At 43.2% G+C, this 27686-nt stretch overlaps 1 protein-coding gene across 1 annotated transcript in view; it reads right to left on the bottom strand.

Annotated features, from left to right (window-relative positions):
* Positions 1 to 27686, bottom strand: part of LOC308286376 (germinal-center associated nuclear protein-like) — a gene marked incomplete at its 3' end in the record, with an annotated part of 60814 nt that overhangs the window by 24551 nt on the left and 8577 nt on the right. Inside the window, exons 7-18 of the mRNA XM_080727372.1 lie at positions 26554 to 26716; positions 24680 to 24840; positions 23908 to 23915; positions 22146 to 22386; positions 20437 to 20496; positions 19893 to 20023; positions 18628 to 18685; positions 17041 to 17193; positions 15095 to 15292; positions 14024 to 14092; positions 10588 to 10722; positions 9721 to 9874 (exon numbers count right to left, since the gene is read on the bottom strand). Coding sequence (XP_080583498.1) covers positions 9721 to 9874; positions 10588 to 10722; positions 14024 to 14092; positions 15095 to 15292; positions 17041 to 17193; positions 18628 to 18685; positions 19893 to 20023; positions 20437 to 20496; positions 22146 to 22386; positions 23908 to 23915; positions 24680 to 24840; positions 26554 to 26716 — 1531 coding nt within the window. The remainder of the gene's footprint in view (positions 1 to 9720; positions 9875 to 10587; positions 10723 to 14023; positions 14093 to 15094; positions 15293 to 17040; positions 17194 to 18627; positions 18686 to 19892; positions 20024 to 20436; positions 20497 to 22145; positions 22387 to 23907; positions 23916 to 24679; positions 24841 to 26553; positions 26717 to 27686) is intronic.

The following is a 27686-nucleotide window of genomic DNA, read 5'->3' as shown; positions in this document are numbered from 1 at the left end:
TTTAAAGATTGCTACTATGTTTCTTACACTAAACAATGTTAGACAAAACAAACACAAAATATTTGAAATCTATCATAATCAATGACAGTACAGAAGTTAGAACCAAACACATTTTAAGTGAAAACATTCAAATCTCTGCAATGGACTGTAGATCGGCTATTTTCAAACAGCCATGGTATAAATAGGTGTAAAGTGGATAAATGAATATTTTAGTACAATATTTGGATCCAATATATAATGAAGTAGAAATGAAAGTATTGGAAATTGGAAATACTCAAGTAAAGTACAAATATCTCACAACTGTACTAATGTAGGCTTAGTTGCTTTTTCCCCAGAGCTGCAGTGTACAGATGTCGAGGAAGCATGGTGCGGTTTTAAAACCAAATTGACCGATGCTCTAGACGACGTGGCCCCCTTGAATACCACCAGGGTTAAAGCCCGCCAAGAGCCATGGTATAACTCAGATATTGCAGAATCAGCTAAACTCAGAGACAAAAAATACGATGAAAAACGAAAGTGCTGCAAAAAGCTCAAGAAAAAATTCAACCATAACCTCAAAATCCACATTGAGCATCTTACTGCTCAATGCAAGAGACTTAGAAACCAGACAACCGCCCTAGTTAGATCCGCCAAAAAAAACTACATCGACGACAAAATCGATGAATACAAAAACAACCCACGAGACCTATGGAAGTTGCTTAACAACCAATTAGGCTTAAAATCAAAAACCATATGCCACAATATAAACATCAAAACGGACGCCGCTCTCATTTCTGACAAAGGTGAAGTGGCTACCCATTTTAACAAAACCTTTACCACCACAGCCCGTTCACTGGTCAAAAGACTGGTCGCCCCATCTGGGCGGTATGGTGAAGAATTTGTTAATACATTCTACAAAAAACTGGGCGTCAGTAAAGACAGCTTTAAACTTTCCACAGTGACAACTGATGAAGTGTTTAAAAAATTGAGCGCCCTACCTCAACACAAGGCCACTGGCCTCGATAAAATCCCAGCTAGATTTCTCAGAGATTCAGCCGCCACCATTGCTCCAATCATTACCCACATAATTAACCTTTCCATCGAACAGGGTCATGTCCCCCAGGACTTCAAACTAGCAAAAGTAACCCCCCTGCATAAAAAAGGTAGCAAACTAGACCCTGGAAACTACCGCCCCGTTTCCATTCTTAGCTCCATATCCAAAGTCATGGAGAAAATAGTCTACGAACAGATTGCAAGATATCTCGATGAGAATAATCTGATTTACGAGTTCCAATCTGGATTCAGAAAATCCCATTCCACTGACACATGCCTTCTCTATTTGACTGACCAAATCAAACGCGAAGCGGATCAGGGCAAATATAGTGGCATGGTCATGATGGACCTCCAGAAGGCATTTGACACCGTGGATCATGCTATTCTGATTGAGAAACTAAAAGCCATCGGTCTTGACAGTGCAGCAGTGAGCTGGATGCAATCTTACCTGGTGGGGAGGGAACAGGTGGTGGAGATTAACGGTACCCTGTCCCCCCCCCTCCCAGTAAGCTGTGGAGTTCCTCAAGGTAGCATACTGGGACCTCTGTTGTTCCTAATATACGTGAACGACATGGCATCTGCTTGCGACTGCAACCTGTTCCTGTTCGCGGATGACTCGGCTCTCCTAGTCTCGGGCAAGGACCACTTGCAGGTTGAAAAGACACTTAACTCTGAACTGAGTAAGATCTGCACATGGCTTAACGACAACAAATTATCAATTCACCTGGGCAAAACCGAGTCCATCCTCTTTGGATCAAATCATAACCTCAAAAAGGTAGAGAACTTCACAATCAAAGTGGGTGACAAGGTCATAACACGAAAAAACGAAATCTCTTACTTAGGATGTATCCTTGAAGCTAATCTTTCCAGCGAAAAGATGACTTCAAAAGTAATACAAAAAATCAACCAACGAACTTGTTTCCTACAGAGGATCGCCCCAATGGTCAACTTCAACACACTGAAGACCATAGCTGGTGCAATAATCCAGCCCCTCTTTGACTATGGAGTCCACGTATGGTATCGTGACGCCCCACAAGCCCTAAAAACTAAACTCCAAACAGCCCAAAATAAACTAATTAGGGTCCTGCTTAACCTTCCCAATCAGACTCACCTCACCGCTACTCACCAGTTAAGAGTGGGGTGGCTCAGAGTAGATGACAGAGTACAGCAACTTGCAATGGGCCTGGTGTACAAGATACACTACACCACTATGATACCCAAGTACCTGTCAAAATACTTTATAAACGTTAAGGATGTCCATAATTACAACACCAGAGGCAGTGCCACAGATCACGTTCAACCCAGAGTCAACTCAAAGAAAGGGTCGAACTCGTTCTTCTGCTACACCACAAAAATGTGGAATGCCTTACCGAAGGCCATAAAGGAGTGTGGATCACTAGCATCCTTTAAAATTGCCCTAAAAAAACACTTACAGGCAGCAGCCGTTCACAACTGGTAAAAACCTAGCCCAACCCTACCCTCCCTGCCCCTTCCTTGTATATACTACCCTCCCTGCCCCTTCCTTGTATATACTGTACATACTGATTGTTTAGACTTACTGTTACCTGCCCCTTCCTTGTATATATTGTATATACTGTACCTACTGATTGTATAGACCTACTGTTTTCTTTTTTTTCTTTACATATCTACTGCATAGTACTGTGTTCTATTTGTCTGTCATTCAATGTTATATGAGATACTTTAATGGTTTCCTGTTGAAATAAGCTTAGTCTTTTCATGGATCTCCTTTTAGTAGACCTTGTACCAGTGAACTGTACCGTCATGAATCTGTACATTTTCCTATGCAAACTTCTAATAAAGCCTTCAATCAATCAATCAATCAATCAATCAAAACACCACTGGCGATCATAAATTTGAATTTTTTTTTAAAGGAGGAAAGGGAACAGTTTGGAATCTGATCATCATCAACTTGCGACGGGCATTTCCCCTATTGAGTGAAAGATTAGCTATTTCTAGAAGAAATAAAATAATTAAGGTGTTTTTGATTTTACATTGTATTTATACAGGGCAATTATAATGTATTAAGGCGTATTTGTCGTATTAGCCAGGGATCCCTTTAAAGCCAGAGAGAGAGATTTCCCATCTGATACTCTGGTATAGTTTTATGGTGGATAGATATATTCTATGAACAAACTTTTATCAACAACATGCATCACATCTGACACGCATTGTATACTGGACATTGATTAGACATTAGTTTTGATGACTCAGTGGCTGTTGCTGTGTGTGCATCATGAGAATGAAAAGTAAACTGTAGGTAGCTTCACACCTCAGGCTGCCAGGACCATTGATAGAATATTGGGATAATTTGCATGTGAATCAAAGAAGCCCTAGACACAACCTTCCCTTCCCCCAAAGGTTTGCAGATCAGTTATCTTTCAGCATGCAACATGTATTAACAACTCTAGCCTGCCAGTGTTGCTGGGTCTGCTTATTTTAAGTGACTTTGGTCCTGTTTTCCTGTAAAGTCGCTTGTAAAGATTCATAGTTGTGGGATGCTTTTGTTAGGGCTAGTTTCTTAAGTGTAGTGGCTTATTTGTCCTTAATTTCAAGATAATTTTTTTAAAATAGCTGATGTAATAGAGTTCAAGTGGTGAAATGGTTGCTTCTTTTGGGCTTGTTTTCATAGACCTGGTCGCTTGTTTCACTCACAGAATATAGCAAATGTGGTAACACTCTCTCACATTGGAGAAAACAAACACCACCGGTGGAAAGTAGCCTAACTAGTACATTTGATTTAATTAAGTATTGTACTTAAATATAATTTCTTCTTTAAGTACTTAACTTGAGTGTTTCCAATTACTAAAGAAATGTTACTAAATTCATTTGTAGATTTGGATTATTATTACAAAACATAAATTACCCACTTCACTCAGCCAAAACGTCAGATGATCTACAATTAATCTCACAATGTCTTGCGATGCCACGAATTGTGAGCTTGTAGGCTAGATCTGCAAAATATTTGTATACATTGTAAACTTGTGAAATGGGACATTCTGCATAATGAGTACTTTTACTTTTGATACTTTAAGTACATTTTGATGTCAATACTTTACCTTAAGAGTTAACTTTAAGTAGCATGGACCTATAGTTTAATTTGAGGTGCATGTGTTTGTGCAGAGATGTTATGTGCAGACTGCAGAGATGTATTTTGTTGGACCAGGCTACGCTCAACTTCCCGGTCTAGATAGACTATATTCTATAAACTTCACTGACTTCATTTAACTTATATCAACGAAAGAGAGAGTGCAAGAGAAGTTATTTTTGCTGTGTGTGCATCATGAGAATGAAAAGTAAGTAAGCTTCACACCTCATGCTGCCAGGACCATTGATAGAATATTGGGTTAATTTGCATGTCAAGAGGTGTAGTGTTCAGTTTCACAGTCAACTCAAGAGAGTGAGACTGAAAGATCAGTTTATCCCCTTGTGCAAAACATTATGCTTGTTGTATCATGGTTGCGATGACGAGGCTACACTCTGACTGTACTATTTTACCACTGTCAAAGGAATAATTATCCAAGCATAATCGGAATATGAAATCTCTCTCTCTCTCTCTCTCTCTCTCTCTCTCTCTCTCTCTCTCTCTCTCTCTCTCTCACCATATAGCCTAATATATTATTTGGTTTTGCTATTTTATTTATTAAAAAAAACATTAAAAATAATTCAAAGGTGCTCTTGGCTTGAGAAAGCCTATGTCCAAGTTTACATTGCAGACCTGCCAACCCTGGCAAATTTTTTTGAGTACTCATGCGCGGGCACGAAGTGCCCGCGCGGCGCCCGCAGCGCCCGCGCAGCGCCCGCGGTGCAATTTTTGTTGTTTTCCCGCACAAAACAGCGTATATTTTGGGGGGTTCCATGCACCTTTTTGGGTGGGACCTTTACAGTTATGTTAACAAAATTTCACACCAGAAATGTAGCACATTGCATGTCTTGTCTTGACTTACACTAATAGGAGGAGGCAAGATGTTAGAACAACCTTTTAAATAAAAATGCCATTTGGTCTGGAGAAAAAGTAGGCTAGTATTACCAGGCAATACAGTAATGTTGCTTTGGCAATATTGTTGACAAATCTTTAATAAAATATACTAACTGCACTTGCTCAGAGTTAGTTAACAATAGACTAGCAAAACAGTCTCACCAGTGACTTAATGAATGAACATACATCAACATAATCATGTTATTCAAATAGCAAAATAGCTTTAGATTGTCAGGTAGGCTATTTACCTTTAAATATTTACCTGTGTCTTTGTTAAACATTGTTGATTGAGCAGCCTAAATAAAACCACCTTTCTGAGCATGATTTGCATGAAGTTGAAAGTATTCAACTCATGTAGGTTTCTATTGCATTCATTAATTGATATATAGGCCTACATTGTGTATAGATCACATACCGTCTAGTCTGTATATTCATTCATAGAGGATACAGGCTACTCATTGTTAACAAACCATTAATGTCTTCATATATTCACAGGTGATAAATAACTTGTTCACCTTTAATGTTTTTTAAGGGTGGACTTTCAAATAGTGGAGAATACATGGTTATTTAACAATGAATAGCCGATGTCTACAAGCTCACTACGCGTCGCACGCAACGTGCTGTGAGCTTGTAGATCGGCTAGTCTTGTCAGTTGTCATCATCATCCCAGCTGCTACCAGCGTGAAAGCGCAAACGTCGCGTCCGTCAGCAACACCATGAATGAAGTACAAGCCGAGTGAATTGGACATTGCGCTACGTGGTTAGCAGCTAGCTGCTAGGCTAGTGAAGAAAGTGAAACGGCAAGCGGCAGCTGCAGTCACTGGTACAGAGTTTAGGAGACTGCACATTTGCAGGGAAGGATTGCACTGCATTTCGATCACTTTGCATTCGTTTTTTCCTCTCTTGTAAAGTGCAACCACAGTTTTGCTGCTGCGCTAACGTTAGCTCCGTCTGTCTCGAAGGCTACTAGCATTCTGATCCTGGATCAGCCTGCCACTGCTGTCGTAGACTCTGCTTTGAGTGGGCGTATCCACCTCGCTCACACACATGTAGCGAGACGTCACCACAGTCGCTTGAAATATGGAGCCCGAGTGGATGTAGTACCGACACCGGGCCAAATGAACGCTCATGGAACCGTTATAGGAACCGGTCATGAAAATATGATGGAACCGGCTCCGGTTCCTCAATTTGCGTAGCAATGAGGGGAAATAGCGTACCTGCGTATTGACACTTAAAATGCGTACTTAGTACGCAAAATGCGTACGGGTTGGCAGGTCTGACATTGCCAAAGCAAGTGTAAAAATATAAAATATGAACGTGGGGAAAAGTAGGCTACAGTTGGAGGGGATAAAAATAAAAATAAATCAGTAACAAAGAGTAGATTGCTACTGCAACACATCACATGGTTATTACAGAAAGCACTATAGAAACCAGTAGAATTTATTTGTTTCTGTGTGAGAAAATAGAAGATCTACAAGCTCACAACATGTCTCGCTGTGTTGTGAGCTTCTATCACATGTATTTAGCCCCTCAATCGTATATAAAATATCATATAAAAGTGAAACCTGCTATTGATCAATGAGTTTCTGCATTTACATGTGTAGAGTCTATGGACAGATCGTAGAAAAATGCCCCAGAAAATGTGACAAGCTCAACGGCCACTAACTGTATGTTCATCATGTTAAAAAATATTTTGCCTTATTCACACTATGAAAAGCCAAGCTAATGGTTTGAAAAAACAATACAATAAAATCTTCCATTCAACAATTAGAAGTTAGTAATCACTTTACGGCTATTTTGTATATCCCTATGATGATTGCAGAAGAGACAAAGTTAAAACGATAATAAAATAAGTCATTAGTATTCTTTCAATAGAGATTGTTTCTTAATTTAGGGATTTAAAAGTCTTGCTCAGGGACACTTCAGCAAGTAGGTGGCCTGGCCAGAATTCGTACCTGTGTACTCCCAAACCCCCAACCCCCCAACCCCCCACTGTGTGTGTCTGACTCTCTCTGTGAGTTTGTTTGCTAAACTGTGTCACATGGGGGGTTGGGACTTGTAGCTTGGGAGTTGTGGTCATTCGAAGAACTTTACATTATTTCTTTTTTTATTTTTCCTATGCAATCTTCTAATAAAGTCTTCAATGCTTGGTAATACAATGTATTCTCTATGCAAACCAGCTTTAAAAATTTCCAAGCTGGAAAAAAGCTGGAAATGTTTTAAGCTGGTTTGCATAGAGAATACATTGAATTACCAAGCAAACCATTAGCTTGGCTTTTCGTAGTGTGAATGCAGCATTACTCTTACGAAGTTCTTGAAAAATAGATTCCTCAGCAGGGGATTAAACTCTGTTCTCCCATATGCCATTCCATGACACTATCCACTAGACTAGCACTACAGAATGAAAACTCATAAATTGTTCCTTTAGCCTCTAAAATGTTGTCCATTCAAACTGTTTCAATTTGTTTTATTTAAACCGTATTTTTCTAATTGTTGACTGAATATTTTATGTACTATTATTATTATTATTATTATTTTCCTGTCATGGGTCATGGGGAAATTAGAATTCATTAGCATACTTATTATTACAAATCTAGTTGAGTTCTAGGCACATCTAGTTTTTCTTTTGTCAAATGCTTTTAAGTATAATAAACACAGTTGTGTATAAAGCAACAATTGCATTTCAATTCAACCTGAAATCTGCAGTGTCGTCTAAGTTTTCTTTAATTAATAACAATCACAATGAATCTGTTCACCCTTGCTGTGTTGCCAACACTGTAATGTAGGGTTCATGGACTCACATGTGCCTCCCTGTGGCAGATAAGCCACATTACATGCTGTAACACCTCTAAAAAAGGTGGTACCACATTTACTCACATTTACTCAGTGGCACTACAGTGGTGCCACAGAGGCAGCCAACTGGTGACACTGCCAATCTTAACTGCTAACCACTGTACACATTGCCTTCATTGATCTCAGCAAAGCCTTCGATACCATCAACCGTGAGATGCTCTGGAAACAACTCTCCAAACTTGGGGTACCACCCAAGTTTCTTTCTGTCCTGCAGCAATTGCACGATGGGATGAAAGCCAGAGTACTCACAGGAGAACTCCAGTCAGAGTTATTTGGGGTAAATGTTGGGGTAAAGCAAGGCTGTGTCTTGGCACCAGTGCTATTTAATCTCCTCCTCTCTGCCGTCACCTCACTCTTCCACCGTGCCCTGGGACACGAAGATGGTGTTCAACTTCAATACCGTCTTGATGGAAGTCTTTTTAATATCCGGCGACTCCAGGCCCATACCAAGACAAAGACCTGCCAAATCTGTGAGCTGCAGTATGCCGATGATTGCGCAATCTTAGCACACAGCCCAGAATCCATGCAGCATGCCCTCAACACAGTCTCCACTCTGTACCAGTCCTTTGGACTTCAAGTCAACATCAAGAAAACTGAAGTCATGTCCCAACTCACAACCCAACCCTCTTCACCCCCCAGCTTCCATATAAACGGTGTCCCCATCAAAACAGTGGACCACTTCACCTACCTTGGCTCCACACTGTCCTCATACTGTTCACTTGACACTGAAATAAACACCCGCATCAACAAAGCCTCATCGGCCTTTGGACGTCTGCGCAGCAGGGTTTTCGAAAACCGCAACCTGAAGGTCAGCACCAAGGTAGCAGTCTACAACGCAGTGTGTGTATCTACATTGCTCTATGGGTCAGAAACATGGACTCCATACAGGCGGCACTTCAAAAACCTGGAGGCCTTTCACATCCGCTGCCTTCAGAAAATCCTTGGCCTATCCTGGGAAGACAGAGTCCCTTACACAGAAATTCTGGACATCACAGAATCCAGCTGTATGGAAGCAACTGTGGCCAAAAGTCACCTACGGTGGATAGGACACACCATCCGCATGCCTGACCACCGCCTGCCCCGCCAAGTCCTATACGGCCAACTGCACAACGCAAAGCGTGCCGCCGGTGGACAAAAAAGGCGATACAAGGACTACACCAAGGACCTTTTGAAATGTGCTGCCATCAACCCCACGCAACTTGAGACCCTGGCACTTGACCGCTCAGCATGGCGGGTCACCTGTACAAGGGCAGTCTCACAGTTAAGCGACAGTAACCAGCGAAAGAGGTCAGAGAAGCGTGCCCAGCGACACCGGAGGGAAGCCGGCATTCCCCCAACGACGGGTCTCCCCTGCCCTATCTGTGGACGGATGTGCGGCTCACGCATCGGCCTCGACAGCCACATCAAGTGGCACCAGCGACAACCCCCCTGACCCCCTCCCCACCCTACTCCGGAGCAAGCGTCATCATCGTACACGATGGACAGCTAAGATGGTGTGTGTGTGTGTGTGTGTGTGTGTGTGTGTGTGTGTGTGTGTGTGTGTACCTTGATGCTGACGTGCACAGTGTGTGTGTGTGTGTGTGTGTGTGTGTGTGTGTGTACTTTGATGCTGACGTGCACAGAGAGTGTGTGTGTGTGTGTGTGTGTGTGTACCTTGATGCTGACGTGCACAGAGTGTGTGTGTGTGTGTGTGTGTACCTTGATGCTGACGTGCACAGAGTGTGTGTGTGTGTGTGTGTGTGTGTGTGTGTGTGTGTGCGTGTGTGTGTGTGTGTGCACCTTGATGCAGACGTGCACAGAGTGTGTGTGTGTGTGTGTGTGTGTGTGTGTGTGTGTACCTTGATGCTGACGTGCACAGAGTGTGTGCGCTGGTCGTGGTGGTGCAGTGTGTTGCTGACGTAGAGCGTCTGCAGTGCACCGTCCGGACGCTTCTCTGTGACCTCTGACCTCTTGTCTCCGCCCAGTTTCGCCTCCAGCCAATCAGAGAGGATCCTACGCGTCAGGTGACAGGAAGTACCATGGTGATGTCGCCATAGACACGTTAAGCCAATTAGGCCTAGAGTTATTTAATGCTTTAACTATTGACAAATAGCAGATCTACAAGCTCACAGCGCGGCACGAGTGAGCTTGTAGATCTGCTATTTTTGAAAAGTCGTGAAAATGTGCGCAAATCCTTGAAAATATGTATTTTTAAAGTGAACGTTTGTAACTCAAATTTTGCTTCTGGGTGGTCCCTGGAACTAAATATTTTGTGATGGGGGTCCGTGGCCAAATTCATTTGGTCCTTCACATGAAAAAGAACCACTGACATAGTAGTCTCTCAAGAACAGACTAACTGAGCTCCAGTTAAGTGTAAAGGACCTTTTCTTTGACGATGGCTGGCCAGATTGCTGACATAGAAACATACGTTTTTCAAAAGATCTTAGAAGGATTCAAAAGACACAGAATCGGGTCAAAATTCAAATGTTCACAATTTAAAAAAAATAGTCGATCTACAAGCTAGTGCCGCGCTGTGAGCTTGTATATCTGCTAAGTTTCAAGACTCTTCTCCCTTCCCTAAAACACCCTGGACAACACGTCCCAGACTGTTCTCCCTTCCCTAAAACACTCTGGATAACGCTCCACACGTCCCAGACTCTTCTCCCTTCCCTAAAACACCCTGGACAACGCTCCACACATCATAGAAGGTCAGTGGATCTTCTAACCTGTCCTCCAGACTGGTGTGTCCATCATGGTCTCCAGGCAGCAGCAGGGTGGTCTTCCAGTAGATCCTGTCTGACGGGTTGGGAAGGTTCTCCATCACCAGCGCTGGGAGATCCAGTGGTCTCCACACCCTCTCACTGAAGAACACAAGATACAATGAGTGAGAGTGTGTATTAGGCCAGTGGTTCTCAACCTTTTCAGGCTGTGACCCCCAAAATAATCATATTTTACCACACCCTCACCTTGACCCTGAAAAGCACTAAGAGTTGAGTCATTACATTTTGTATAACACGGTTCTATTGTGAAGTTAATCATCTGGGGACCCGCCAAAATAATTTGGGTCCTGACCCACAGGTTGAGAACCACTGTATTAGGCAGGGGTGTCGCACCAAATTCTGGGTACAAGGATTCACTGCGGGCCCCCCATGAATGTTCTTCATAGGGGGAACTGGGAACGCATTGTTACACATTATGTTGTGCTTTAACTATTGACAAATAGCAGATCTACAAGCTCACAGATGCGGCTGTGAGCGAGCGCGTATATCTGCTAATTTTGAAAAGTCGTGAAAAGTCTTTGAATATTTCAAATTTAAATGTATAATTGTTTTTCTTTTTTTTTTTTAAACCTGTGTTTCTATGTCAGTGGTGATCATCAACACGTGAAGGACCACCAAAATGATATGTATTTGGCTATGGACCCCCATCTCAAAATATTCAGTTCCAGTTCCAATTTACAAGCTTACGATGCATCGTGATGTGACGCGTTGTGAGCTTGTAGCTTGGCTATCAATATTATTTTTAGTAGAATGTTGTCAAAATATGTCAGTCATTTCTTTGTATATTTAGGTTATGTGTCATATCTGCCATGTGCAACTTCAAAGACTTAAAGCCCAACAGAAATGTAATTGTCAACGACAAAAACATAATTAAATCGTTAATTGCAACTATTTGAGTGACAATTTATCACCATGTAAAATGTCATATTGTGACTAGGCCTGGGGCGGTATGGACATTTTGTTACCGCGATTACCGTCTTCCCATTTACCGCCGGTACTGCAGTAATTACCGCACCCCCGAATCTATTAATTAAGGTTCGGCGATAAGCCAAAATATTGCAATCATCTTCCCAAAAGTCGCCTCTCCACAGTGGAGAGGCGACACAGCCTGACTGCCCGAGTTATACTTCTCCGTACAGCACAGCGGGTCTGGCTTTCAAAGGAGCAGATCTACAAGCTCAAACACATCGCATCCGCGACGCGTTCTGAGCTTTTAGATCTGCACTGTCGGGTTACCATAGTAACGTAGGCTAGCTACTTGGGCTTTTCAGACACAAACAGCTGTGTGAACAAACCAGAAGAGGACGGGTAGTCAGATCGTGTACAGTGATTCTGTAAACTCACGTCACGTCTCAACTCTCAAATCGCAGTGATTGAGTGCTGCTATATACAGGTTTTAGTTACAAGACTTGACAGAAAATGTTATAAAATCGCCGACGCGCCGCCGGACAGGGCACAACGTGCGACGCGGTGGAAAAAGTAAAATAGTTTCATTTTCGGTTTTAGTCCACGCGGCCCGCGCTCCGCCAGTAATCCGTATGAATAAAAAAAGATATGCCACAACACAAGGTATGTATTAACATCCTTGTGTCGAGTGGATTACAGAGAAAGTTTATGCTGGGTTATGCTGCTCCGTCATAGAGTTGTGCTCCGTACTCTACTGTGCACTGTGTGCAGGTCTGTGTCTGAGTGACGTATGTGGCTTCCAACGTGTGGTACACGGCCCAGAGCAGAGCGGCATGGAGCGCATGCGATCCTCGCTTCTCCCCCGTTTTAAAACTCGCTTGTTTTCCAATAAAAAATAGACCTTTTTTTTCTTTTTACCGCTGTAAGCACAATGACACTGCGGTACGGCGGTTACCGCCTCCAACCCTAATTGTGACAGCCCTACTCGGCGGTGAATGTGTTAATTGTCACTTCACCGTCATCTGGGGACCCCCAAAAACCCACAGGTTGGAAACCACTGGATTAGAGTGTGTGATAAATCAGGGGTCTTCAATGTTTTCAGGCCAAGGACCCCTTAGTTAAGAGAGAGATGAAGCAGGGACCCCCACAACCTTATCATAGATTCCACATAGTTTCATTGTTTGACAGCACAATCATCAGTGTATTTTGGATTCAAGTCAATTTGTATTTTCAGATATTTAACCACTTGAACCGTCAATAGAGGGTATGGACGTGACATCACTGTTGCTGGAAGTTATGTGGGAACACCTACTGAGTGGAAAAAACGGATTTCTGCCATTGACAGCCCATACAAAAGTAATATCTGATTGCATTAAACAAAGTTAAACTCACCAACATTGTGGCTGTACTGAAAGCTTGAATTATTCTCTTTCTATCTGCAAAGTTTTCGTTTCATAAAAATCCACCATAGACATGTTATGAGCTACTATCTGTCAAGACATTCTATACAGGTGATTATTTTTCCAAGTGTCAGAGTTTGGAAGCACTCGTTTTCAGCATTATGTGCAATTTAGAAACAGCTGGTATGCAGGACCGTTGAGTGATTTGCAACTAGCACTTCTAAACTCCAATGCTCCATGCTGCTCAATGTTTTGCCACTCAGTCTAGATTAGGGGGACGGGTCCCAGTGGACGTGCATACCCTCTATACTAAATAAACTTGACCTTTCACTCTGTACTTTGTCTACTCTTTTTCCCCTCTACACCAAACCTCTTTGCCAAAAATAGCAGATCTACAAGCTCACTACGCCTCGTGCTGTGAGGCGTTGTGAGCTTGTAGATCGGCTATTTCTGGCTTAACACATTCAGTGCCACCTTTTCACCACTAGAGGGCGCCCAATGGCCATAGAATCCACCATAGACAAGCGTTGTATATGCACAAGCCGTGCGCAGCCATGACGCGCCTGAACACTTTCCTTTGTGTCATGAACAGGGACAGGATGAAGTTAGCTTGAAGTTAGCTATTGGCTACCAAGCATTTTAGAAGCCCTATTTTCGGCGATTTAGCCATGATTAAACCTTGCACACCTCATGGATATGCATGGAACAGAGAAAATGAGCTCTAAAGATCCTGGATTGCATTGGAGTGGATGGTAAATATCGGCGGCGCGACGCTCTCGCAGGCCATGTAAACAGATGACGGCCGGTGGCCCGGCTCGGGGAAAAAAAATACATTTTTTTTTTTTTTTTTAAAGCCGAACTAGTTCGGGATCGGCACCCTGATAAGGTCCAAATAAAGGCGAACTAGTTCGGGATTGGCACAGTAAGAGTTAAGAATATGGACTCTAGGGTTCAAGTGGTAAATGTAAAAAAGGAAAACAAATGTTTTTTCTATCACTCAAAGATTTGGAGGACCCCCTGTAGTAACTCTGAGGACCCCCTTGGTGTAAATGGTAGTGGTTGATTCAGTGACTTACTTCAGCAGCTGTTGGAAGTAGTACTGCACTCTCATCTGATGCATGGCCTCTTGTCTCATCTGATCAGACCTGCAGAGAGACATTACAGAATGGATACATTAAGCACGTCTCCTTTTGATCAAACCTGTAAAGAACAAAGACTCAAGAATGGATTCATTATGTAATATGTCACAGTTAGTTTGAGATTCAGTTAGATTGGGAACAGGAGCGCTCATTTTTGGGCACAAGGTGGAGCAGGCGGTGCCTCCTTCGGGGAACTAGGCATAATTTGACTGAGGTTAGGGTTAGGATTAGGTTTAGGCATAGTTTTACTGAGGTTAGGCATAGTTTTACTGAGGTTAGGGTTAGGCTTAGGCATAGTTTTACTGAGGTTAGGGTTAGGCATAGTTTTACTGAGGTTAGGGTTAGGTTTAGGCATAGTTTTACTGAGGTTAGGGTTAGGCATAGTTTTACTGAGGTTAGGGTTAGGCATAGGTTTAGGCATAGTTTTACTGAGGTTAGGGTTAGGCATAGGTGTAGGCATAGTTTTACTGAGGTTAAGGTTAGGTTTAGGCACAGTAGCATTTACCAGGTTAGCATTCACCAGCATGGGACTAATGCAGTCAAATGCTCTGCCACTGAGACATGGGCTTCTTCCACATCCAGGTGAAAAAAAACAAGCACTCCTTTCCCATTCTAACTGGTTTCTCAAACTAACTGTAACATATACATGGACTTCAACTAGAACCAAAGGTGTGTGAAAACTGCTTTGCTGTGGGTTCACACACCTTAAAGGAGTAGTTCACACCCAGAATGACTTTTTTTCTAGAATGCCGATTCCTGATTGGTTAAAAGTTGATCCAGGAAAAGATGAAGATGACAAATGCCGAACTATAACAATAGGTGTTGCCCTCTAGGCAACCACACTAATTAGGCCCACCTGATGCTAGAGAAGGTGACAGTGTTAATTAGGCCCACCTGGTGCTAGAGAAGGTGACAGTGTTAATTAGGCCCACCTGGTGCTAGAGAAGGTGACAGTGTTAATTAAGCCCACCTGGTGCTAGAGAAGGTGACAGTGTTAATTAGGCCCACCTGGTGCTAGAGAAGGAGACGGTGCCAGCGTTGCCCAGGTTGACCAGGCCTCGTGCCAGCTGTTCCAGACAGGGCCTCTGGGGGGCGCTGGGGGCCAAGGCTTTCAGCTTGAAGCGGGGGTCCACGCAGCACGGGGCGGCGGGGAAGCCCCGCATCTGTCTCTTCAGCTGCCGCCGGAACGCCACCACGTCCAGCCATCTGAGATCAAACACATCCAGCACATGTCTTGTTAGCTCATTTACTGCTATCCCCGATGATAGCAGCTGTACCTCTCTGCTGCGCCCGAGGAAACCGAAGATTTAATATGCTTTAATCGTTATGTAACAATTAAAAGTGTGATCGCTGTTCATCGCCGATCCAGATTGGATCTGCCCCTCAGAGAACAGTTTCCTGTCGTATTTCCGGTTTTCGACCGGATCAGGTTGGGAGGCGGGACCATATAGCAGCTTCCATTAGCTTACATTGTAGCACTAGCAGATGCTGCGCAGCGACAGAAAGGTGTTTTTTCAATCGGATTTTTGTATTTGGAAGCTGTGATCGGCTATAAACACGCCTGGTACATGATCCGTGCACACATCGTGCGCACATTTTGTGCACGTGCCCACGCGGGACCTTATCGCTGCTTCCATTCGCTTAAACATGGAGCAGTACTGCTTGGTGACAGAAAGGACTATTTTTTATTTGAAAGCTGATCAGGTCTACACACACCTGGTACATGATCCGTGCACGTGCCCACGTTAAAAGGTAAGGAAGACCTGGCAGTTCATTATTTCAGCGATGTTTTGAATAGCAGTAAATTAAACCAAGTTTTCCACTCACTCCACTTCCTTATAGTGACGCAGTTCCTCCTGAAACGCTCCAGAGAGGAGGTACAAAGCACTTGAATGTGATTTGACGGTCAAAAAGTAGGCGGGCCATAACTCATTGAAGACATTAATATGTAAAGACGGGCGGGCTGACGATCAGCGCTCAGTATTTGGGCCCCCCCTCTAAAACGAGATGGCACATCTCAAGGGGTTAAGCCTAATAAAGAAACTTGAATCATCATCACAGCGTCACGCTATAGACTGACAAGACAGCGCCTACAGAAACAAATTTGTCTTCATAGGACATCAGATGTCGGCCACGGCTTGTGATTGGCTGGACCAGAGGCAAGCCAGTACGGAGCGGACGAAAGAGGAGAGACATGCGAACCAGCGGCTCGCGGGGAGTCGCTGAAGTTGAAGTAGATGACGTTTATTGACACAGACACCTGTCAGTCATTCTGACCTCATGAATTATACATTTTCTTGATGTTCGTCATCACACAAGACATTTCTGTTTAGGGTCTGGGCTTAGAGCTCTAATTGATTCATTATAATACACAAATACTATCACTACAGATATGCTCACAACGCATTGCGATGCGTTGTGAGATTTTAGATCTGCTATATCCACTACTTTTTGAGAAATTAAAGACCCAATGAAATGACTATTTTGGGTATTTTATTTTGAAGTTTCAGTTTGAAAATGAAGCCTGTGTGTTTCTGAACCAATCCGAGGGGACCAGCCCTTCAGGCGAAGGGATTTAAAATCTGAGTAATGGGAGTAATGGGAGCCAGAATGGGAAACAAACAGGTGAATGTAATCAATGGTTCATTTATATGCAAGCGGACCGGTGTTAGGTACGGCCATATTATCACTACGATATGCTCTAAAGTGTGAAAAACATGTTTTTGACTTCACCCTGTCTTTAACATTTCTCAGCATAGAAATGATTATGACGATTATGCTAAACAATTGTGATTGGGCGATTCCAGCCTGCACAAACATGGTGCATGATCTGTGCATGGGCGTGCATGATCTGTGCACTATAAATTACATGGAAGTCTATGGAGATTTATGGCAGGGAAAACCCAAAGAAGGCATATTTAATTGGCAGTAAACGAGTTAAGAGGTGGGTTTACCTTTTGATGTACTTGTGGATGCGCTGTAGCTCCGCCCTCAGTACGTTTTCCACCAATAGAGCGATGTCTGCCTCCAGCGTCTCATCCAATAGGGCGGAGCATTCCTCCTCGGTGCAGCGAGATATAAGCTCCTCCTTCTCCTCCTGAGCCTCTCTGAGTACACACACACACACACACACACACACACACACACACACACACACACACACACACACACACACACACACACACACACACACACACTTTTCAAAAGAAAGTCTTGGGGGGTGAATACAAAATGTTATCTTTTATGGGCCATTGGGGTCCCTGGCACAGTTGTTTTTTGTTTTTTTTTCTGTCTTGGTAGAAACTTTGGACGTGTGTTTTCCCCCTCTGGTTGCCAGGTCTTGGGCACTCTGAGCTAACGAGGACAGTTTCTGTATGCATATGGGCGGGCGCTGCGAATCTCTCCGTGAGTCTCTGGCCAATAGCATGTGTTCTCCTCCCCCCACCCCCCTCTGCTCCTCTGCTCATCGCAGAGAACGCTGCTGCGTCATGACGTCAACACATTTGGTGCGACGCTCTCTGCACTCTGATTGGTTAGGGAAATTCTACACTTCCTACAACAGTGATCATAACACAATCGCCCAGGCTTCTTTTTCTTCCGTTCGCCAAAAGAAGCCTGGGTTTCCGAGGCTAGGTCTTGGGAGAATGTGTTTCTAAAAGGAAAATCTAATATTCATACATTGTTTCTTTTTTTTTTTTTTTTTTTGCCACTCAGTAGTAGGTGTTCCCGCATAACATCCGGGTATGATGATGTCACACGCATACCCTCTGACATCACTAGCTGCATTTCCATAAAGCCTCTTAATGCGCATTAAGAGTTTTGCGAATAAATCTTTTTATGGAAACACTTCAAAATTCGAATAAACTTTCATTATCCGCAAAAACTTTTATCCGCTTGGAGGAGGTGGATTTTGAGGCTTTATCGAATAAACTAAATGCGCATTTGTGAATGGAAACGGGTCAGACAATAAATGCAAATAAATTATGACGTTCTGGGTCCATATCGTCCTCCTATAACACTTTCCCTCGCCGCTTAATTAACGTCCATTGTATAGCGTTAGCTCACAAAACAAACCGGTTGTTACACACGGAGTGACCCTTCGTCATCACAGCGTGGTGCGTGCCAAAAGAAAAGTGGCCGATCTACAAGCTCACAGCAGCTCGCATCCGCGACGCTGCAGAATGACTGTGTAGCGAGTCACAGCAGTGCTCACGTCTCAGATTCGGTCTGAAAAAATCAGCCCCATCGCAGCTCTGTGCACTGTGTGCAAGCCCGTACAGAATGTCACTGTGTTTTAGCATTTCATCAGTTTAATGGAAACAGGCTAAATTTGCTTTGTCTTAATACGCATTTCTGATAATTCGTTTCCCTAATTCGAATATGTTTATGGAAACATGACTACTGCCTACATACAGTATTCTGATTGCCCTGGTTGTCCTGAAGAAAATGATGTCTGTAACGTTAATTACAGGGCTGTTGTTTTAGAAGGCAAACAATAAATAAATACAAAACAAATGCTTGACGGGTTAGGGTTAACTCACCGGATCTGTTGTGCAGCGGTCTCTGTGATGCTCTGGTCCAGAACCTCCTGGAGCAGCTCTGTAATAATAATAATAATAATAAATCTTTATTTATATAGCACCTTTCAAAACCAGGGTTACAAAGTGCTTTACAGGGGGACACAAAACAGCAGAGGACAAAGAACAGGACATACACACAAGGTTATAAGATTAAAAACAGTGCAGAAAAACAATGCAAAGAAATAAATAACTAACTTAGAAAATTCAAATACATAAGAGTTACATTAATTAAGGATTAAAAGCTAGTCTGTAAAAATGTGTTTTAAGAAGTGATTTAAAACGGGGGACAGACTCAGCAAGGCGGATCTCAAGGGGCAGGGCATTCCACAGGGTAGGGGCTCTAAAAGCAAAGGCCATACGTCCTTTGGTGTTAAGTTGACATGTTGGAATGTCCAGGAGAGCTTTATTAGCAGATCTCAGTGAGCGAGATGGGACGTAGTTTGACACTAGGTCTGAGATGTAGGCAGGAGCAAGGCCCATCCTGGCCTTACATGTAATTAAAAGGATTTTAAAATTTATTCTAAAGTCAACTGGGAGCCAATGGAGAGATGCTAAAATAGGTGTGATGTGGTCATATTTTCTTGTGCCAGTTAACAGACGGGCTGCGGCATTCTGAACCATTTGTAGACTATGGATGGATTTTTTTGAGAGGCATGTGTACAATGAATTACAATAATCGAGACGTGAGAATATGAATGCATGAACTACTTTTGACAGATCGGAAGGGGTTAGGAATGATTTAATTTTTGAGATATTTCTTATGTGGTAAAATGAGGATTGAATGACCTTTTTGATGTGTTGTTGTAGGCTAAGGTCTGGGTCAAAGGTTACGCCGAGGTTTCTAACTGTGGTTTTGAGGTTTGGAAGTAATGAGCCGAGGTTTGATTCTATTTGGGCTCTGGCGAGGGGGGGGCCAAACACCAAAACCTCTGATTTATTTTCGTTTAATTGAAGGAAGTTATTGTGCATCCAGTTTTTTATATCGGTTATGCAGTTATGTAGGGTGGCTAGTCTGTCTTTATTGTCTGGGGTTATTGGTAAATAAAGCTGAGTGTCATCTGCGTAACAATGAAATTGAATGTTGTATCTACGGATTATGTCCCCTAGTGGGAGCATATACAGCGAAAATAGGATTGGGCCGAGGATCGAGCCCTGGGGTACACCACAATGTAGGGGGGCTACGGATGATGCTGCATCACCTATATTGACGGAGAAACATCTCTCACTTAAGTAAGAGCTGAACCAACGGAGGGCTACACCAGAGATGCCTACAACCTTCTCTAGCCGACTGATGAGGACTTTGTGGTCGATGGTATCAAAAGCGGCCGTTAAATCGAGCAGGACCAGGATGGAACAACTGCCAGAACCAGTGGATAACAGCAAGTCATTAGACACCTTTAGGAGAGCTGTTTCCGTACTATGTAAGGAGCGAAAACCTGACTGAAACTTTTCAAAAATTGAGTTTGTACTCAGGTGGGTTATTAACTGATTGAAAACAATTTTTTCAAGAACCTTAGATAAAAAGGGAAGTTTAGAAATAGGCCTATAGTTCTTTGTATCAGATGGATCTAGATTTTGTTTCTTAAGCAGTGGTGTGACTATGGCTGTTTTAAAAAAGGTAGGAACAATACCGGAAACCAGGGAGGTGTTGATAAGTGAAAGGATATGGAGACCAACAGAGGGCAGTATCTCCTTTAGGAGTTGAGTGGGGACAATGTCTAATTTGCAGGAGGTGGTCTTCATGTGAGAGATGGTTTTAACATCTCTCACATCTCTGTACTGAGACTCACACTGTACTGACTGACAAACACCTCATGCTCCTGTCTCCTCCTGGAACACAAATCAAATCAAATAAAAACAAACTTTATTTATATAGCACGTTTACAAACAGGCAAGCTGAACCAAAGTTGCTGTACAACATTTAAAAACACAAGGCAATACAAATCATCAAAGCAGTTTAAAAAAAGGAAACAAAGATGCAAGAAAACAATTAGAAAAACAACAAAACAAAAGATTACTTTAAATGCAATTAGGAGAAATTAAAAACAACTAGGTGGGTTGCATTTAAATGCAAATACAAGCCAAGGAAAACAAATGGGTTTTAAAAACACCAATTGACTGGGCAGATCTAATATTAAAAGGTAGACTGTTCCATAGTCGAGGGACCGTGGCCGTAAAAGACTGGTAAACCCTGCTCTTTTTGAATTGTTGTTTTGGGACTTCCAGTAGTAACTGGTCAGCGGACCTTAAGGCCCTGGCTGGAGAATAAGGTTCCACGATGGCAGAGAGGTTTAAAGGAGCCAGCCCATTTAATGATTTGTACGTAAATAAAAGCATCTTAAAATCTATTCTAAAATTAACGGGAAGCCAGTGAAGGGAGGCAAGGATAGGGCTAATATGTTCGCATCTTTTAGTAAGACGCGAACAGCAGTATTAGTATTATTAATATCATCCCATTAACAACACATTCACCGTCTTTTAAGAATACCTTCGTACTCCCATTTGCCATTCGTCTCCATGGACTTCCATGTAATTCACCTAGATAATGCACCACGTGTGTCCACATTGCTCACAGCTTTCAAACAAAAAAATCCGAATGGAAATCCGTTCAGGCATTCATGAGATAGCAGCCATTATGTTTTCCTAAAATGTAAACAAAGATGGCTGCCATGTTTGAAAGATGGGGTTGCTATGGGGGTTAAACATGCAATTGCTATCATGCCTACTACATTTAATTTTTGAAAAAAAAAAGAAAACAAAAAAAAAACGGGAAATTCTCGGGACTATCGGGCCTCGCAGGTAGAGACATTGAAATATTCTCGGGACTATTGGGCCTGTAGGCGAATCCACCGAGAGCGACCTCGTTGACCTCTGACCCTAGCACCTCCTCTACCATGGTGTCCAATACACTCACAATGTCCTGTCATGCACACGCACACGCACACACACACACACACACACACACACACACACACACACACACACACACACACACACACACACACACACACAGATTCAAAATGGCACAGTGGCGATGTTGTTGGAAATATAATGATATAATTATAATAAAACTGTCCATATTTTTAACCCTTACACAGAACCTGGGGACTGAGTTACCAGGGCCCAAGGTGGAGGGGTCGTCATTATTTTATACATTAGCTATTGAAAAATAGCAGATCTACAAGCTCGCAGCGCGGCACTCGGTGCTGCGCTGTGAGCTTGTATGTCTGCTATTTTTGAAAAGTCGTGAAAATCTGTCTTTGAATGTATGCATTTTTTAAGCAAATTTTTTTAACTTAAATTTTGATTCTGGGGGTTCCCTGGAACTATACATTTTCCGAATCCTTGTACCCAGGGCCCAGAATTTGGTGCCACACTCCTGGCTGCAGGTTTGTGTATTTACCTCGTAAGTGTAGACAGGTGCAGGTGTGTATGTCTTACCTCGTCAGTGTAGACAGGTGCAGGTGTGTATTTCTTACCTCGTCAGTGTAGACAGGTGCAGGTGTGTATGTCTTACCTCGTCAGTGTAGACAGGTGCAGGTGGTGGGGGTGTGGGGAGTTTGACAGGCTGCTCCTGGGGCTGGACGTCAACAGCCTCTAGTGGCAGGGCGGTGGTACTGCAGGGGTCTTGTGGGGTCGGGGGTCTGGAGCGGGGGGCTTTGACCGGCGGCCACGACTCAACGTCACTCTCCGACTTCACATCCGGCTTCGCTGCAAAGACTGAACACGTTGAGAATGTATTTAAGTTAATCATCTGGGGACTAGGGTTGCAGCGGTAGGCTACTCGGTGTTACCGGTGTTACCGGTGAGCGAGCACAACACCGAATACTTTAACACCGATGACAGCGTTAAATAAAAAGAAACGCATCCGCTGCTCTGCCCCGAGGAGCGCAGTAGAGATGTGACGTTCGCCAACGATTCCGCTCTTTTGAACAGCTCTTTTAAATGAACGATGGGATTCGGTTCTCATTCGCGGGAGGCCGGGAGCCGTTCCTTGTGTGGGAGTGTCGAGAATCAGAATTCAGAATCAACGGATCATCCACGGGGCGAGGCACAGCCCATCAGACTGCATGATGTCTCGTCCCCACTCGCAGGGCACGTTGCAGGAGACTAGTTGTGGCTTTATAATGTCACAGCGCGCAGGAGGCGGAAAACAACGATGAGCCAAACAAGAAAACGCGGGGCTGTTCTAACACTAACAGTGTTGTTGCTTTTTTACAACGCTGAATTTTTAATATGGTCGGATGGTTGTTGTTGTTGTAGCTTGAGGTAGCATTGGCTGCTACTGAGTGCTCACAAGACGACAAGACACGCAATGGTGGTTGAAACGGTGTTACCGATAACCGCGGTGTTGACACGGACTATATTTTCGGTGTTAAAAATCTCATACCGTTGCAAGCCTACTGGGGACCCCCCCCAAAATTATTTGGGGACCCCCCCTGAGGGTTCCCGACCCACAGTTTGAGAACCACTGGGTTAAAGTAGGGTGACCAGACGTCCCGGTTTGGCCGGGACTGTCCCATTTGTCCTGACAAATATCTCTAAAACTAAAACACTAATATGTCCCTGGTTTTCAACATTCACCAGAATTAAAATAATAGTAGCCGTTTTCAGTGGTTGCAGAGACATTTATCATGTTCTTTTCGTGAAAACATGCTCACCTAGACAATCAGAAAAACATGAACAAATACATTACGTGTCTGAATTCAACGCTGAGGCTGTTTGTCAATCACTCACTGCCTGTATTCAACCCTGCGATGCGTATGTGCACAAACGCTAGAGGATGGGCAAAAGTGGTTCGCATCCCGGTTTGAGTGGCTGAAAATATGGCCACTAACTAAATATGGCCATAACTCATTTATCGCCACCCCCGATAATCCCGAGAATATACTAATGTCGCTCCCCACCAGGCCTGATAAGCCAGAGTTTTTTATATATATATATATATATATATATTTTTGGACCCCAAAAAATGTACTAGGCATGATCGCAAACGCGAAATTGCATGTTTAACCCCCATACCAACCCCATCTTTCAAACATGGCAGCCATGTTTGTTTACATTTCAAGAAAACATAATGGCTGAATGCCTGAACGGATTTCCATTCGGATTTATTTGTTTGAAAGCTGTGGTGCATGATCCGTGCACTAGGAATTAATGGAAGTCTATGGAGAGGTAGGCGGCGTGGAACTTGGAAGCTTTTTTGAAAAGACCCTGTATGAGTTAAAGGGATTCTGGTACCTGTACCCCTGAAGAGGCTTGGCGCGGGGGGACAGGGGGCGGCTGGGGGACAGGTGGTGGAGCTTGGGGGCGGCGCGGCCGCCCCCAAGTAATTTCTTTATTCTATGTGTACTGTGCAGTGCACATGCATGGATATGCTATTCATTATCTGGGTTAGGCAGTGGACCTAAAGCTTAAAAACATTAAAAACTACATAATACAATTGTTTTTACTAATATGGTGAGATATCGATATATTGAGGTATTCAACAAACTTTTCAAATATCTAAGGTTTTCCTAAAATTGCCAAGCCTTATAAACCCATTTAGACCGGGTACACATTATCGCGTTATTTTATGCTTTAACTATTAAAAAATAGCAGTTATACAAGCTCACAGAGCGGCACCGAGTGCCGCGCTGTGAGCTTGTATATCTGCAATTTTTGAAAAATCTTGAAAATTAGAATTTTTACCCGATTTTGAACTGATTCTATTAATGTCTTCTAAATCCTTCTAAGTTTTTTTGGGACCCCCAAAATTACATGTATTTGGCCATGGACCCCCCCCATCTCAAAATATTGAATCAGGGACCCCCCAGAAGCAAATATTTGAGTTACAAATGTTCACTTTAAAAACAATAATTATATTCAAACACACACACACACAAAAAAAAAAAAACACGATTCCTCAAAAATAGCAGATCTACAAGCTCACAGTGCGGCACTCTGTGCCGCGCTGCGAGCTTGTATATCTGCTATTTTTTAATGCTAGGCCTAAATGCTTTAATAATCCTACCCGTCGCTGACAGTCAGTCCGTAGTGAGTCATGTAGTCTGTGGCCTCTGCTGTGTTGTGGAACATCAGCATCCTGACCATGTCTTCTATGGGGAAACTGGTGGAGCGCTGAGAGCCCACCGTATGGGCGATGTTCAGGGTCTTCAAGGCCTTTGCTCTGACCTGCACACACACACACACACACACATATTTTTGAAATGTTTATGTCCACATGAACAGAAGTACAGTACAAGTGTAAAGGAAATAAGCACAGTACAAGTGAAAAGGACATAAGCACAAAGTAGTTACTTTATCGATTTTAAATCATTGAATCGAATCCTATCATATCGCCATGAATGAACCAATGTCGTCCATGTATGTTATCGTCATCCATGTATCGTGATGCATATCGCAGGGGTTGACACTAGGGTCTCAGAGGCACTTGCCCGTCGGGCAAGTACAGGTCATGTTCTACTTGCCCTCGGGTCATGGCCACTTGCCCCCCCACCACAAAAAAAAAGAAAAAAAAAATGTTTTATTTCTATAGACCTGATTGCTTGTTTCTCTCTCATAAACAGAACATGGCAACGGTGGGCAAAGTTAGACGGTTGTAGTCAGTCGGAGATGTGATTCTCTTGGCACACAAACGCTTGCAAGCTGGCTGCACACTCATGCTGCTCAGTAACGTGTGGATATGTTTCACTGCAGGGAGGAAACTTCTGAAAAGCAGTGTTGACCAGGACGCTGAGGACGTTTGTTCTGACTCTTTGAAAACAAAGACACACACGCGCTACTCTACCTAGCGCTACTCCTGCGCCTGTTTTGGGGATTGAGAGAACTCATAGCTAAAGACTAGTTTTCTCCATAGCAGTCACTTCATGTTCGCACGTTCGCACAATGAGGCATGTCGCTTTTATGGGTTGCATCGCGCAATTTCTAATTAGTTGCAGCTGAGTGCTCATTGTGTCCGATGCACATCTTTTTTAGCATAATGTGAGCTTGTAGAATAGTGGTTTTCATGGGAGCTGCTATCCAACTGCACAACGTTTGTTCAGTGTGTGTAGGGAAGGAGGGATTGAGAGAGAGAGAGAGAGAGAGAGAGAGAGAGAGAGAGAGAGAGAGAGAGAGAGAGAGGCGGAACACTAGTCTAATATAGCCTCCTTCAGCGTTCAAGTAGGCTAACGAAACATATCTTATATTTATGTTACTCAAAATGGGCACTTGCACGGTCGGGCAACCTGGTAGCAAACTTCACCAGTCCGACCATAATATTTACCTGCCCCGGGCAGTCGGGCAGGCGTTAGTGTCAACCCCTGTATCGTATCACTGTCCGATACACACCTGCAGCCTGCTTAGTGTCATTGTGTACAGGTGTTTATTAGAGTAGTGGTTCTCAATCTGTGGGTCGGGACTCCCAGGGGGGTTAACTTAATGTGCAACATTGTTTTCTCACTACACTGAAAGGACAAAATGTGTAAGTGTATATAGGGTAAATGCACATTTCTAAAGTGACAATTTAAGGACTTTTTAATACCTCTAAAATGCCAAATTAAACATTGGCCAAATTGTCAAATTATACATTATACAAGTGTTATACATTACATTTTGTATAACACACAGAAATTGTGAAAATAGCCGATCTACATGCTCACAACGACTCGCAACGCGAGGCGTTGTGAGCATGTAGATCTGCTATTGTCACAATTTCTGCTGTTATACAAAATGTAATGCCTCAACTCTTAGTGCTCGTCAGGGTGGAGGGGGTCCCCAGTTAAAATATGATTATTTTGGGGGTCGTGGCCTGAAAAGGTTGAGAACCAATGCTTTAGGGCGAGGTCGCATGTCGCCCTGAGGCGTCTTACTAGTATACAGGTGTTTATCAGAGGTGTGCAGTACCTGGTTGAAGTATCGATGTAGTAAACACGCAGAGAGGTAGGAGGCGCTCTTCACCAGCTTGAAGAAGCGCACAAAGTTGTTGCTGTTCAGAGCAGAGAAGCACTGGACCGCAAACTGGACGTCCGGAGAGTTACGCACATCTGGATGGTACTGCTGCACCTCCCTGTAACAGAGGTATATATGTCACAGTTAGTTTGAGATTCAGTTAGATTGAGAACAGGAGCGCTCGTTTTTGGGCACAAGGTGGAGCAGGCGGTGCCTCCTTCGGGGAACTACTGTAGGAATAATTTGACTGAGGTTAGGATTAGGGTTAGTGTTTAGGCATAGTTTTACTGAGGTTAGGATTAGGTTTGGGGTTAGGGTTAGGTTCAGGGTTAGGCATAGCCAGGTTAGCACCACCAGGTTAGCATTCACCAGCGTGGGACTAATGCAGTCAAATGCTCTACCACTGAGACATGAGCTTCTTCCACATCCAGGTGAACAAAAACAAGCGCTCCTACCCCAATCTAACTGAGTTACCCAAACCAACTGTAACATATACACACATAAGCACCTTTTCCACTGACACGTTTTCACTACTTCTTAACCCATTCAGAACGGGTACACATTATTGTGTATTATTATTTTATGCTTTAAAGTTATACCATGTAACTTTTTTTATAAAACAAATCTTAAAATTGTCCTAACTGTTAAATCGCTAAAGTTTTAGAACACCCACTCCGTTATTTTCAGCTTCTAAAGCCTTCTCTTTATATGTTTTCTATGAGCCGTGAGGGGGGGAGAATTTTGCGGCAAAATTGCGTCATCTGCATCATCTGTATACGTTGTGTATACGTTGGCCAATCACATCGCCGATCATACACACATGATACACTACCGGCCAATGACAGTGCATCTTCCGGTTTCTTCAGGAAATAGCTTGCTTCAACAGCTTTGTTTACGCTGGTCTAGAAGTCTAGCCTGTAACTCTTAACTGGAACTGGAGTAACACTTAACTGGAGCTCAGTTAGTCTGTTCTTGAGAGACTACCGTGTCAGTGGTTCTCAAACCTTTTCATGTGAAGGACCCCCAAAATTATATGTATTTGGCCACAGACCCCCATCTCAAAATATTTAGTTCCGGGGACCACCCAG

This window comes from Nannobrachium achirus (genome assembly GCF_963921795.1).
Source record: "Nannobrachium achirus genome assembly, chromosome: 6".
Lineage (NCBI taxonomy): Eukaryota > Metazoa > Chordata > Actinopteri > Myctophiformes > Myctophidae > Nannobrachium > Nannobrachium achirus.
The sequence above is the reverse complement of the archived record's forward strand: the minus strand, read 5'-3'. Positions and strand labels throughout refer to the sequence as shown.